Below are 16,215 nucleotides of genomic sequence, written 5' to 3' on the forward strand. Positions count from 1 at the left end.
GATTATGGAGTTTCAGAGTCTTGGACAAAACGTTATACCACTATCTCCGAGAGCATTATTCAAGCTACGGAGGACATTACGAAGTTGAGGCTTATTTGTTCTTTACGGAATGGCGAATTTTTATTCAAGTATCATCATGCTCGTAGATTCAATCAGAGATATATGTTCCTAGAGTATACATGGGGCTAGTTTTTTATGACCCAGAGCACGGAAGTACTAGAAATCCAGTCATTCGTGGGGTGGGCAGGTTCGACGAAGATTTGTACATTGAAAGCTTGGTTGCGCTCAAGTCTGGTATGTATGTGGGCAGAAAGACAATAGAATACTTAAAAGAAGAATAAACCTTCTCCATGGACATTCGGGTTGAAGTAAAATCTATAAAAGCTTTTTTTTTTTTTTTTTTTTTTAAGATACGTACAGAGTTTTAGTTGGTAGCCGAGCAACAAGCTGTACATATATATATATGCTTTTTTTTTTTGAACAAGGAAGAAATATACGTTTTTTGGTTGTTTTTTTTTTTACTAAGATAATACTCCTTCCGTTTCACAAAGATAGTCCGCTTTGACTTTTTCTCATAATATTAAGGAGATCATACTATTTTACTTGATTACCCTTAGTTACTTATCCATTTTATTTTAATAAAAATGTTCTTAATAAAGACTATCCAAAATTGTTGTGAAAATTATAAATACGAAATATAAAAGGAAAATTTAAAAGATATCGAATTTATGAAGTATAAACTTTATAAGAAATTTAATTTTTAGAGTTAAATGTATATTTTCTTAAAAGGAATGAATGATATATTTGTTTCCTCAATTATATTAATTTCTTTAATATTTTAGATTAAGTCACGTTAAAAATTTATTTATGATTATAAAGAATTCAAGGATATATTAGAGAGTTCATTGAAAAAATATGACTATAAACAGAAGCTGGAAACAATTTTGAAACTGACGAAAAAGGAATGGAGGACGGTCTTTTAGAAACAGAGGGAGTATATTTTTCTCTTTTTTGGTTGTTTATATGATCCTTTCTTTCTCTCATACTGTACTAATTGGGACTAACAATCACTATTCGTGGCCTTAAAGTTACACTATCATTTTTTCCCTACATTTTTATCATGCGCGTATGCTGTGCGCACGTATATTCTTTCCATCGTAAGCTCAGTAAACTGAGTGTAGATGAATAGTAGTGACTTTGCTATAATGCCGGTCATATATGTCTAGTCTCCACGCCGGTGTAACTAGTCCGAGACGGATCGCATATATAAGCATAACCAGGAATGTAGAGAAATTATTATATCCATTTCTGGTTTTATATTACAGGAATGTCAAGGTCGAGTTTATATCGTACAATGCGCAGTTCAATTAAGGAAATTGTATTAGAAAAATTCAAATTACAAGTATACTGCAAGGCAGTAGTCATTATTAAAACATGGAAATTAAGAGAGATAATCTCAGACAAACATCTCTTCCATGTACAAAACTACCTAGAAAATAGGGAACTCAATTCTTGACGAGCACTTTCCTCTTGGAAGCAAAGGGCATTCAATCAAATTAGTTCCAGATGTATCGACGCAAATGTAGATCTGGTAGAGCTGAGTGTTACCTGATTCATCCACATTGCATTCTAGTCCCGGGGTAAATCCTGTTGAATCTCTAATGGCTTTTGTTATACTGGTCAAGCTGTAAAATTTCCCATCTGGATTGATTCCTGCATTTTGAAGGACATTGAGGAGGTTTGTTTGTTGTTTCAATTTTAGAGCTGCCTGAAAGTATCCAGGTTGATCAAGAACGTCTTCAGAACAGGTCCCATGTTTATTCCACTCGTGTCCCCAAAATTTGTTACCGTCTCCACTTGGACAAGCTAAAGTTGGCCATTCAGATTGCATTTGGCGCTTAATACTTGATATCTGTAAATTAGACAATTGATAAATACATGTACCATCGACTAACTAATACGAGTAACATACAAGTATATAAGCAATCGCGGTATGATCAAGTGAGGGCATTTTCGGAAGATTTCCAAATAGCACCTGAAACCTATATTCACCGAAACCTCCATACTGTCCAATTTATATTTCTCCCCGTAAAATAAGGTTTTTTTTTGCCCATTTTTACCTAGAATCCTGGTACATCTATCTAAAGCATGCATATTTGTGATAGAAATTAAGGTCCAAAACGGGTCAAATACGAGTCACAGTCACCACAGATAAGTAGTTAGGGAGGCTTACGTTGCAATTTATGTGACTTAACTAGTAGATGGAGTGAATTGTACGTGAGTAAACCATGTTCAATGTTCCATCATCCATCCACAAAATGAAAGAAACGCCCAAAGATATCGTTTTGATAAAAGTTATCTTAAAACAGAGAGAGATTTTGTGTGTTTAATGCATGCATATCTATGCACTAATTTTGGTTGCAAGAAATCTACAATATCTAATTTTATATCCTTGAAAATATTTTTGTTGCCATTATAAGGTAAAGGCAGATTAAATGTTTTTCCCCGAAATATCAAACAAAAATGTCAAGAGAATAACATTTTGAGGAGTGTTTGCTTCATTAGGTAATGTGAAAAAATAAATGAAATTCTGGGTGCCGGCAAGAGTATGTATATAGCTGTAAAAGAATGTCTTTTACTTAAGAAAGTGATGCTGTGATGGGACCAAAGATTCAATACTTTGTTTTTATGATGTTGATATCTTTGTTATCATCATAGAGATTTTATACAGAGATTTATCGTTTGTGATGATGAAGTAGTATAACTTACAGATGATGGATCGAACTGATTACTGTTATCGCAGTTAGATGGGTATGATCCATCGTTATAGTTTGGCCATAAACCATGAATTCCAAAATCTGCTACTGGTTTTCCTGTGGTTGGGTAACAACAGCTTTGTTTTGTATCACAGTAAGACCCTGGCCACTGTTCGCAAACATACATAAAATTCAGAAGTTTTCATAGAAGAAGAACAAACACATATGGAAATAGAAAAGAACAAGATTATTCCAAATTAGTACCTGTTGAACGAAGTAGAAGAAATCAAAATCCTGTGAAACACATAGAACCGCTAACTGTTGGAACACAAAGATTTGAGAGAGCAAAAAAACTAAGCTTGATGATTTAATCATTGTGTTTAGAAAAGAGAAATATGATATTGGTTCTTGTTTGGAAATTTCTTGTGTTGCCAAGTTCTGGTGTGTGTATTGGGTTACTAAGATAGTTGGTATTTATAGGAAAATATGTAGAAGGATATTCGATGAGGGTACCATAACAACTATGATATTAAATCGGATTATGACGTTATTGTTGTGTTATTGGCTATGCAATAGGGAAGAGTGAAATAGTGCATGTATGTAAGGAACTTTAATTCTTTTCCGTGTTTGTGTTGTTTAACTTATATACCTCCAAATTTAAAACAAAACAAGAATCAAAAATAAAACTGAATTGGGGAATGATAGGATATATTTCTAGAATTAAGAGGAGTCGTAAGGCAAAGTTCGTGTTCTCTTCCATTCATCCTTTTAAGTGGACACTCTAATTATGTGAACCGAAAACTCATCTGGTTGAATGTAGATTCCGTATGGAACGAATGAACGGCTGAAACTTTATGGCGTTGTAAGTTATTGGAGTAACATTTTTTTTTTCCTTACTAGATTATCATGCAGAAGAAAACCCTTTTGAACCAATGATGTAATGTCGAAGTTACGGTGGCACTTCACTAATCAAGAAACTAATTAAAATTAGGGTTAAAATGGAAAATGAAAAAGATTCTTATCAACAAATTATACGGTAGTCACGGACTCACACATTAATTAATTATTTATTTATTTGGCAAAATATAATTGTCATGACTCATGAGTCATGACCACTACGGAACCACCCAAACCATATGTGCATACTAGAGCCGTATTTTGAATCATGAGAGACAGATCTTGTTCACATTTCAGAAATTGTAAAAGCATTATTCGTTTTTTCGAAATTTCTCTTGGTGGATTAAGTCACTATTGGTCCATACTAGGGTGATAAAGTTGTCAAGTACAATTGAAACGTTCACCGATTTCTACATCAACAGAAAGGAAGTCTAAACATTAAATTGGAAATAAAGTCTGAAACAGAAAGTGCCATGAATGTGTTCTTGTTGTTGTGGCTTCATCAGTGGGCCTAAGTTTAATGTCGACAAAACTCAGTTGAAAAGACAATAAAGTGTTATTCATTTAGACAAATCCATACAATAATAGGTAGAAATGATTTCCATTGAAGACGACGTTTCCTTTCCAATTATTGTCTAAGATTATGTTCAGACTAACAATTCCCTGCAACTCAACTCAGTGATGGAGATATTGCAGCTTTATTCATGTTGATATCCGAATATGCCCAAAATTGTTTGAGTTACAGACAAATAGTGAATCAACACGTAAATGAGAGAATATGAAAATGAGATGCGGTGGTGGGGGCCTGAAGCAAAGATGAAGCTGTTGTAACTAAATGCATTCATATTTAAGGTCAAACATTTGTGTACACACTGCCAGTACTACTCACAATTAAACATCATTGCCCTAACAAACGCATGGGATCCTTACCATTAGGTGTTCATATCATGGGAAGAACAAGATTTATGCCATCCCTTAGAGAATATCCAATTGATTCAGAATTTTGTCCCTTGTAATAGCATAAAAAAGATATTGGGCTTTAGATACTCACTCACTTTGCTAACGTAGGAAGACAGTCATGCTTTGCAAAAAGATGCTGCTAATGGCTACTGCCAATAAGTCCCTAATGCGTGAACATGTGATGGATAAATGCCCCATAATTTGAGCAGTATATATAAGTAAGAGCAAGCATTGTGATATAAAATTATTTGCAACACTAGGAAACCGAGGAATGAGCATATCTTCGATAAAAGACAGTTTACCGGGGACCATTTGCATTCACAAGCTGTTACAGGGTTTACTTCGCATTACTGGGAGAGACCGTCACATCAATTGGATAAAGATACCTGGTGACAAAATTCAAACTTAGGTCATTTGTAGTATCATTTATCACATCAAAGAAAAAGAAAAAAAAAAAGATAAGATAAAAGGGTGTGGGCTTGAGTACTTTTAGGGTTGTCTATGTTTGTCAATTGGAGTGGGCTTCTATAGGGTTATCTATGAATATGATTTTGGGCATACTGAAATCTTATTAGGCATACAAAACAATAATCCTAACTTGGATGACCTTATAAGGGGTACTCTATGGGTAGTTCAATTACCTTTATAATTAATACAAAAATTAAAAATCAGTTTCCCTTAACATCTCTTTTTCTTCCTCCTCTAGCCGAACTCCCCTCTCGCGGAAAAAAAAATCATCACCGTGATTAATTGTCGATTCGTAAAAATTTGATCCACGATTAAACTCAACTACATAATGACTCGTACAAAGAAAAGCAGGGACTAGGCAAACCAAATCGTCTTCTAATCCATCAATTGAAGAAGAAGAACCAATTGAAGATGAAGGTGTAGAAACTGAAAATCAACCACCAATTGAACCAGAAATCCAACTGCATCTCCAACTCCGGAAATGAGGATAAGAAAGTAAGTTTTACAAACCCAATCTCCAATTTGTTGTTTTTCATCGATTAAATGACGGTTACGGTATTGGGTTCGGCTCAAAATTGAGCTGCGTTTTTAGCCGAATTGTTCTTCACAAAAGCTTCCTGTAAGTGTATATGCGCAGTTCGACATGAAATTTCATGAAATTTCAAGCCAAACCTAGTCACAGATAGAGCTGCATAGGGATTCGGCGTATTCGATAATCATAATATGTGCCGAACCTAGCACATTTAAGCGGCTATTACGATATTCACATTATGTGCCGAACCAATACAAAATTCTTACCCCAACAATTATCACATTTACGAGGTTCGGCTTATATAATACTTATGTAAATAGCCGAACCATGTACTACCAAAAGGTTCGGCGCTTACGCTTCTCAACATAAGCCGAACCTCACGTAATTTTTAGTCCAGATCACACAGGATTAGGTTCGGCTTATTATGACATTTTTAAACAAGCCGAACTAGTTGGTTCGACTCATAATAATAACATTTTCAGCTTGCCGAACTGTTCATTAGTTGTCAATATCCAGGTGGGTTCGGCTGATATATTAAGCCGAACATATTCCAGACTCGCCGAACCTTAGTGAACAGACATAAACTTTTTATGATTTTAAGCTACAAAAGTGAGATTAAACATAAGATAGAAGTGTACCCTCCTCATCCACTGAATCAAATACAAGCTTTTTTCTCATTTTCCCCTTCTCCTTCTCAAAAAAAATCTAACTTTTTTTTTTCTTACTCAAAATTTTTTATCTACCCAAATTTATAACTAAATAATCTTAAAACTAACCAGTAATCACTAATCAGAATTATTTTCACTAATCATTAGTATTAACACTAACCCTAAAAGGGCAGATTTGCCATTAAAAAAAATTGGTTAAGGGGACTCCTGATTTTGTTATTTCACATCCTTTTTTTGTCTTTATTAGGTATGCCTAATAAGATTCATGTATGCCCAAAATCATGATTCTTATCTATGGTCAATTCATTGGAGTGGGCTTCTAGACTGTGTTAGGCTATTGTATAGCAATCATGTATTAGGTTTTTTTTGGCAGTGACTAAATACAACCCACATAATATTAAATGCAATCCTCTCAATATGTTATACACCTTATTGGGGGTGAGTGAACAAAACTAAACTTTATCTTCTTCTCCTTTCCATTAGTTTTGCCCTAAATAATCCGTAATCCCAAAATTCTTCTTAAACTGCAATCCGATCATTATGTATCTTTTTCATCTCCTTAACAAAGTGTGTTGTATATATATAATTAATTAAGCCTCGTTCGGGATTGTTTTTTTCAACCAAAAACACTTTGTAACAAATTTTTACCAAAAATTGTGCTTGGTAAATTTTTTCAAAGTGTTTTTGGAGAGAACCACTTTCATTTTAGGCCTGCTTTTAAAAGCTACTCAGCACTAGATTTTAAAATATGGAAAAGCAGAAGCTGTGGACCCACATAATTCGGTTTAACTGATTCTCTATTTTAACCTTGTTAATTTATCTATAAAGACAAGTTTTACCCTCAAATATTGTACATTTAATATTATATTTCTAACTTTTATTTTATTTTTTTATTTTTTGTATTTTTAATTCAAGATAATAAATACGATAAATAAAATGAATAAATAAAAAGAATACAATAATAATTAAAATAATAAATAATAAATTTTTTTAATAAATATTAAAATAATAATATTTTCTAAGCAAACCATAATTTAATTTTTTTTATTAAATAATAAAAACAATAAAAAAGATAATAAAATAAATATTACTTATATTTTATAAAATATATTAAAATTAGAAATATAATTATTATTATAAAATTGTATTTTAAACTAATTTTTGAAATATGTCTATTTTCGTCATTAACTACGTCACCAACACTTTTAAATACCAGTTTACCAAACAGAATTTACAGTTTGTTAATTACACAATGCTTTTTAAATTATAGTTTACCAAACGTCATGCCGATTTATTTCCACAGCAACGCACAACACAGCACAAAAGAAAATCACTTTTCTAAAATCCGCAGCAATACCAAACTAGCCTTTAGTCAAGAAAAATTCTAGGTCACTATAAGACATGACTGTAGGTTTCAAGTTCCAACTAATGGCTGAAACTGTGTTACTCTGTAGGTTGTTGGAGTATCGTTTTTTTTTTTCTTACAAGGAGTCATTTATCGTTTGGGTCGTGAATTTTGATACGCCTTTGCGTTTGGGTCCTAAATTTGTCCAATTTAGTGTTTGGGTCGTACACTCGTTAGTCAAAGTAGTCAAATAGCTGATCCGTCAAAATAGTTAACATCCGTTAGTTAGACTAAATAAACCCAAAAATCTCTTCGTTCGATCTAAAGAAAAAAAATTCCCAGAAAATCACTCACCAGTCCGTGAACTCAAAATCAAAAAGTTAACATCAACGAATTCAATACCTATCATTGTTACAAATTTTTCTTAAAATTATAATGTTTGTTTGATTTCATCTTCGATTCTTGAATTCAATTCTTTCTCTGATTCTCGCTAGGAAACAATTCAATTTACTAGCGATTATTAAATTTGCGTCTACCTATTCAGAATCTATCTATTTGTAATACCGACTACCAATATCTCATCTGAAATTTTCTTAATCAGAGTTGTTATTTCTAAAAGGGAGGGGCCAGGGGGTTAGTCCACGAGTGAGTTGGATGGAGTTTAATGTATTTTGAATCTTGGGGATTTTGAGGGAGTGTAAGAGAGTATAGGGAGTTTGAGAGAGTTTGGTGTGTTGAGTTTAGGGAGTTTGAGAGACTCTCCCAAAATCTCTACTTTTTTGAGAGATTTGGAGTGAGGCAAAAATACACTATAAACTCCCTAAAACTCCCCAGAACTCTCTCAAAAAAACAAACTCCCTATCATTCTAATTTTTACCACTAACAGGGAGTTTAAGAGTTTCTTTCAAACTCCCCCACGACTAACGGGGTTTTTTATGGAGTTTGGGAGACTCTTCTAAACTCTCCCACGACTAACGGGGATTTTTGAGAGACTCCCTCGAACTCCCTCATGACTAACGGGAAAAAACACAACTACACCCAACTCCCCCAACTTCCTTGAGGACTAACACCCTGATCTCTGGAATTTTTCTGAATCTGAATCTGAGTTAATATCGAATACTAGGGTTTTAAGAAATGTCGAAACCATGGGGAGAAGGAGGGACATATGCATGGGAAGAAGAAGTAGAGAAAGTATTATGCATAAGAACGTGAACGAAGGTAGCAGCAGCAGAAACAAAAATTGTCGATACGATTTCTTGATTTGTAGAATGCAGGATCTACAAAACATTAAAAATAAAAATAGAAAACCTTGCATCGTGCAATTATGAACCACCAGGAGGTAGAAGAGATTGTGGTTATGAATCTAAAGGTTCAAGAGATGAGTTGTTAAGGTTACCAACTGGACCTAAAAGTCTGAGGAAGAAATGGAATATGGTAGAGGTGGTGGATTGCTTTTTATTCCTAATCGGTTAAGTGGTGGATATAAAATCTTATGGTGTTAAAAGGGGATTATCCGACGAGAGGTGGTGGTGGTGGAAATAGGAGAGTAGTTACTTTAGCTGACGGATGTTAAAAATGCTAAAGGATTGGTTACTTGACTACTTTGACTAACGGGTCTCAACCCAAATACTAAATTGGACAAACTTAGAACCCAAACACAAAGACGTACCAAAATTCAGGATCCAAATGCAAAATAACTCTGTTACAAGATTACTGAAATGTCGAAGTTAAGGTGGCATTTCTTCACTAGACAACGAAAATAATTAAAATTAGGCTTAAAATTAAAAATAAAAAAGAATCACTAGTCACAGACTCACAAAATATTTATTGTTTTTTTTTTGGCAAAATATAATTGTCATGACCACTACCGAACCACCCGACCATATGCATACTAGAGAGAGCCGTATTTTGAATCATGAGAGCGAGATCTTGTTCACATTTCAGAAATTGCCAAAGCATTATTCCTGTCCACAAATGATATTCGGATGGTTCAAGTGAGGGCAACAACGAAGGAAGCTCGCTTACTTAATTGGATGCATAGTAAAATGAAAATAATCATTGTTTCAAGGATGGAGGGAGTAAAATTTATGAACTACACGATGATACCACCTTGATTCCTTCTGGCTACAGAAGCCTGTACTGAATTTTTCTAAGCACGTCGGAAAAAATCCTGCATTTTTCTTGTGAAATTTATTAGGGATGTGGTTTTAAATCAGTTGGTGTGGGGTACGGCTTTAATAACTAATAGCTCCACCGAAAATTTTCGAAATTTCTCTTGGTGGACTAAATCATTTTTAGTCCATACTCGGGCGATATACTTGTCAAGTACATTTGAAACATACACCGATTTCTACATCAACATAAAGGAAGTTTAAACTTTGAAGTCTGAAACAGAAAGTGTCTTGATATACCAGGCGACCTCGCGCCAGACACTATAAATGCTGGGAGGCCCAACGACAAGTTATTGTCAGGGGCCGAACCGGGGCCTGGCGCAATTTGCCATACTAGATATACCAGGCGACCTCGCCCAAAAGTTCCTTCTATGGGTCCATGGGCTTCCACATTCAGCTCCTCCTTTTTATAGAATGATTTTTTAGGGACCATGATTTTTTTGAGGGGATCATGGTTTTATTAGGCAACCTTCCCTATAATGATAAGGGATGTCCTAAAATGTTGAAATGACTAACCTATTCTTAACCTAATTTAATTTAAAACCAACCTAATAACCACCTATATATATATAACCACCACCTCCTCCCACCACCACCGCCGATTACCACCACCACCACCTCTGATTATCACCACCTCCAACCACCGATTACCACCACCACCGCCCACCACCGCCGATTACCACCATCACCACCTCCGATTATCACCACCACCAACCACCGATTACCACCACCACCTCCTCCCACCACCACCACCACCGCCTATTTAAGAAATGTAACAATATCAATGCAATCACAATTAAGTTCTGTTACATGATAATTCTATCGAGTATAAAGGACGCCAGCCGCAGCCTGATTCTGCCATGGGACCACTCCGGAGGTATTTTGCAACAAACCCTTCACTTTAATTTGATTTTGATTGCTTCAATCGAATAGAAATCATCAAAATAGGGGTTTAGTAGGAGTTACAGAGCCATGTTCGGTTAGGCCGATTTTCCAAAAAATTCTAGTTTACTAACCGAACTTCTTGAAAATGAAGAACACGAAGAACAGTTCGGTTCTATTGGATTTAAAACTAAGTCACCGAACTCTCTGTTCGGTTGTTTCGCAAAAAATTTTAAAACTACAAAGTAACCAAACTCCACCCTTAGAACCGAAAAAAAAAACAAATCCAGTCTAACTGAACTGTGTTGTTGTGGCCACTATCTTGAGTTCCAAAATAACCGAACTTAGCCAATAGAGTTCGGTTTTTTCGCAAAAAATTTTAAAACTACAAAGTAACCGAACTTAGACAATAGAGTTCGGTTGATTCGCAAAAAATACTTTTAATCGAACTCCTTGTATTAGAACAACAGAAGTCCATAAGTTCGGTTCCTTCGCAAAATAAGGATATCACCGAACTTTAGTTTACGAAAATAATGAGAAGTCCACAAGTTTGGTTCGTTCGCAAAAATGTTAAGTTTTCTTTGTAACCGAACTCTACCTTTGAAACTTCGTAACCGAACTCTACCTAATTCGCCAAGAAATAAATTTCGCAGTAACCGAACGTTTTCCTAATTGCATATATGCATATATAAGCCCAGTTCGGTTGATTCGCAAAACATGTTGAAGTTTGCGAACCAACCGAACTTCTAACACTAGGTTACTTTTAACCTGCAGTTCGGTTGGGAACTTGGTTGCGTTGAAGTTTGCGAACTAACCGGACACACAAGATGTACCCAAATAAATTGTCAAGTTCAAAGTTCGGTTACCTACCATTTTATCCTAGGTAACCGAACATTACACTGTACGACCAAAACCTCCATTAACGAGCGAGTTCGGTAACCTGCGTGTTTGGAAAGGTAACCGAACTACACTTTCAGGTGTGTTCGGTTACATGTTCTTGACATATGGTAACCGAACTGACCCAAATCTACATAAAAATTTTCATTTTTTTGAAAGTTTGGAGCAATTCAACCAACATTATCTAAGTTTGGAGAATAAATTCAATTAATTCAGTATTTTTTCCTTGTCTAGAATACAAAACAAAGCTTGACTAAGTTAGGCTAGATAAAGAGCGGTCGAGATTTGTCTAAGAGGGATAAATTTACGGCCGTGGTTTTTTCAACTAACCATTATAAATACTTTATTATGTCTTATTACTTGTTCATGATGAATGATTAATTAATTTTTCATGATAAATGTTCATTAAATTAATCTAATAAATACATATTTTTATTTCATGATAAATGTTCATCTAATGAATCTAATAAAAATATATTGATCGGTAAAGAATTTGGTGTTGCCGAGTTTCGAACTCAAGTAACTGGTATCATCACCCAATGACTTTACCACTGTACTACAGTGACCCCGGTTAAAAATTATATTAATAATTTTTAATGGGGTAGTGAAAGAAGCACTGGGTGGTGGAAACAGTGGTGGGTATTTGTGAGTGGTGGAGGTGGCAACATTACTGGTGGTGGAAAAAATAGTGGGTGTGGCTGATTTTTACGTACGGTGGTGGATGTTAGTGAATAGTAGTGGACAATAATAGTTTTATGTCTTTACAAAATGGGCAACATTTTATTATGATAGATGTAGGTGTATGTTTTAAGCACAACTGGTAAGGATAAAACACAAATATTCTGAGGAGGATACTAAATCATATAAGACAATATGATCATGACCGCTGGATCACCCAAATGGGATCCCAGCTATTTATAGTACCCGATCGAATAAATCATGGTTTTTAGTATTAAAATAAAATTGATTACATTTCCAGAATACAAAACAAAGTTTGGACAATTTAGGCTAGGTAAAGAACGATCAAATCTATACTTGCAGAACATAAATCTACCGCTACAAATGATCACGTTTAATTATTAAAATTTAATAATAAATGTTCAATTAATATTTCATAACAAATATTTCTTTAATTAATCAAATGAATATATTTTTGTTGATACATAATAAATTTATTTGATATTAACCATATCAGTAAGCATTAATGGTGGTCGTGATGGTGGGAAGTGGTGGGGATAATGGTGGTTGGTATTGGTGAGACCAGTGGAGTGGTGACGATAATGTGGTGGTGGAAGAAGTAGTGGTAGTAGGTAGGGCTGCACATGGTTCGGTTTTTATCGGTTTTTGGCAAAACCTAAACCGAAACCAAAGTACTCGGTTTTCCAATAATAAAAACTAATGAAACGATATAGCATATTCGGTTTCATTGGTTTCGGTTTCTACTCGGTTTTGTTAAAAACCATACGATTTTTGGTTAACGAATGATTTATAAACAATAATGTGCCAGTGCTTTATAGTTTACACAAACATTACACCCAATACTACAAGCGGCAGAAAAGTTTACTGGCAACATATCAGAGGCATAAATGACGAGCAACTAAAATGACAGCAAAAGGCTTTAACTCGAATAATCCTCCTAAGAGTCCTAACCATTCATTAACTACAATTCATCAGTGTGAAAAGATTCATTCCGCTATGGTCACTATTAATCGGTTAACCAATTGGTTTTTGGTTCGGTTTTGGTTCGGTTCGGTTTAAAATCTTCGGTTTCGGTTTCAGTTTTTGGTTCTGGTTCGGTTTTGTGCAGCCCTAGTAGTAGGGTGATAAAAGGGGTCCTGAGTTAGTTAAATTGAGCACTAATGGTGGTTTTGATGGTGGGTGGTTGTGGTGGATCGACGATGGGGATAATGGTGGTGGGTATTGGTGAGACTGGCCGGTGGAGTGGTCACGATAATGTGGTGGTGGAAGAAGTAGTGGTAGTAGGTGAGAGAAGATGTTCTAAGATAGGTAAATTATTTAGTCTCCCTTGGTTAGTTTTTCTTTGTTTTGTTCTAATTTGATTTTGGTTTTCAAATTACTTATTTTATTATTTTTTAAATTTAAAACAAATTTTAAAGGCTAGATTTTTCCGAAAAAGAAGATGTTGTTATTTTAAGACTTGCCGAGTAGGGGTCAGGAAGAAAAATGGAACCTATAAAAAAAATTGATCAAACACAAGGCTACACGCGAATTAATTGTAATCGGTTCAGTTTCTCACATCTCTCTTTATTTCCTTTTTTTTTCATGGTTTCTGTTTCGGTCATTATTTGTCCCCTACTTCATGGGATTATAAAAGGCTACGCGTGAATTAATTATAATCGATTCAGTTTCTCACATCTCTCTTCATTCCCCTTTTTTGTCATGATTTCTGTTTTTGGCATTTCTCCCCAATTTCGTGTGATTATGCATACTTGAGAAATAGTTTATGGTAATAGTTAAAGAGACAAGAAAAGAAATGGATCAAGAATTAAATATTATTATAAACTTTAGGAAAATGAATAAACACAAATCTACGTAAATTGGGAACCCAACAATTCATATCAAAGAGAAAAATTAAATTTTAATGCTAACAGGTGTTGCAAAATTAATTTAATTGATTTTAAAGTAATTTTAGGTGTTTTTAGTTTTATTACAAGTTTGGTGGATGACCTTTTATGATATTTTTTTGAAGTAGTAAACAAAGTAATGTTCTGCTACCCATATGATTTGATCTAACGATTAACTATGTATGTCCCAAAGGTTTATATGACTTACATACACAATATTAAAAGATTTGAGGATGAGGACATGTTTATTAACCAACTCCTTAAAATATTTATACCTGAATCGATCGATTCGATTCTTCTTAGACAATTACGACATGTATGAATCAAAGGATACATTTGAAAATCATATCCTTACCCGTGCCGTTACCGCACATGTTGAGACCTAATAATAGCATAAAAAGGATATTGGGCTTTAAATACTCTCCCACTTTGCCAACGTAGGAAGACAGTCATGCTTTGCAGAAAGCGGGGAATGAGCATATCTTCGATAAGAGACCATTTACCATGGACCATTGCATTCGCAATTCGTTATGGGATTGACTGCTAAATGAGCACCTTTGTAATTAGATATAGGTCATTTTCATGTTTTTTTCAAGTCTTTTATTCTTTATTCATCTGTGATGTATATATGTCTCTGTATATCTGTCTATTAAGCTTCCATTGTTTTTCCATGGTTTCCGATAATCCAACCAAAACCCAACTATCTACGGAACTAAGGGAGGCATGACTAAAGAAAACCTCTAGTAGCCTTGAGAAATTAATTGAGCTGACCGACCGAAAGGCCCGAAGGGCCTGATGGGAAGGAGTCTTTTTTATGATCATTTTTTTGTAATATGAAGTCTAACACAAATGTCCAATTTGATAAAAAAATTGAATTCGGTGAGGCTTTTTTGGTGAAACCTTTTCACATAATTCCCTATGTATCCTATTTTTTCTTATGTATCCTATTTTTTCAGGATTATAATTGGCAAGCATACTAAAATATAACATATCTAAAAAAATCGTGTCTTGGAAAGCTTTTAAAGAGATCTATATAATGAGTACAAACAACAATATCAAATTTAAAGTTTTTACGAGACATTCTGAGATGTTTATCCTTTTAGACATAATATTTGAAAATTGAATACATAGTCATCATGCAAACCACCACGAAAGATGGATAACACATTATGCAACTATATTTTTCTTTATACATCAACTAACTTTCCGTTCCAACTGATAAAACGATGTACTCCCTCCGTTGTTCACTTTTTCAATTTGGCATATTTGTCTTTTGTTCGGTCGTCCCTCCCTACCGTGGCTGCGGGTGTTCTAGTTAAAAGTGATGACCTATTATCATTCATTTACTTTTTCAGATATCTCAATTGAAGAAAGAGAGAGTGACGGGACAATATTGTCTTGACTAAAAAAAAAAAGAGATGAAATGTCAGAGGTTCCCTGGTCCTTAGCCACGAGAAAACGCAAACGGATTATCAAGGGAGGAGCTCGCGGATCCATTCTTCAGGATGACGAGCTATCTCTGAAATGCAACATTCAGGCGAAAACTTATGAGATGTGGGATAACGGAAAGATCATTACCATTAGGGAAACTTGTTGTCATGTCCCTTAGCCATATCTATCTTTAATTGAGTGTTTTGTTGAAAAAAATGGGTTTCACAAAGGATGAATGACACAGAGAAGAAAGTGTTGCACTCCAAAACTTTCAAGGCTTGTATAAATTTCTTTTAGACAAATATTTCTACCCTCCCAATAACAATTGGCGATTACAACAGGTATGCGAAATATTGCCTTCAGGATACAATGAAAGCCCTGCAACGAAAACTGAATTCAAGGTTTGTACCCCTTGATTCAATCAAGAACACACAAAGAGATTTCTGATTTCTGATGATGCTTTTTGAAACAGAGAAAACAGATTGATTTTTCTTATATGTTAAACGAAACTGGGAGAAGCTATTTATAAAGGGTTTTGCACCTGTTGGGAATAGGTTTTTATTCGCCAACAGGTTTCTATTCACGAAACGTCAGGTTCCTTCATCAACAGACATCAATGGTGT

General features: G+C 34.7%; 1 protein-coding gene across 1 annotated transcript; it reads right to left on the reverse strand.

Moving 5' to 3' along the window:
• Positions 1-1,362: 1,362 nt before the first annotated feature.
• Positions 1,363-3,212, reverse strand: LOC113354452 (ribonuclease 1-like). Its single transcript, XM_026597780.1, has 3 exons — positions 3,021-3,212; positions 2,770-2,925; positions 1,363-1,912 (listed from the first exon to the last, which is right to left on the reverse strand). Exons 1-3 carry the CDS (start codon positions 3,129-3,131, stop codon positions 1,490-1,492), a joined length of 690 nt encoding a protein of 229 aa, XP_026453565.1. The 5' UTR covers positions 3,132-3,212; the 3' UTR covers positions 1,363-1,489.
• Positions 3,213-16,215: the final 13,003 nt, after the last annotated feature.

The sequence above is a fragment of the Papaver somniferum genome, chromosome 2 (assembly GCF_003573695.1).
Source record: "Papaver somniferum cultivar HN1 chromosome 2, ASM357369v1, whole genome shotgun sequence".
NCBI classification, from domain to species: Eukaryota; Viridiplantae; Streptophyta; class Magnoliopsida; order Ranunculales; family Papaveraceae; genus Papaver; species Papaver somniferum.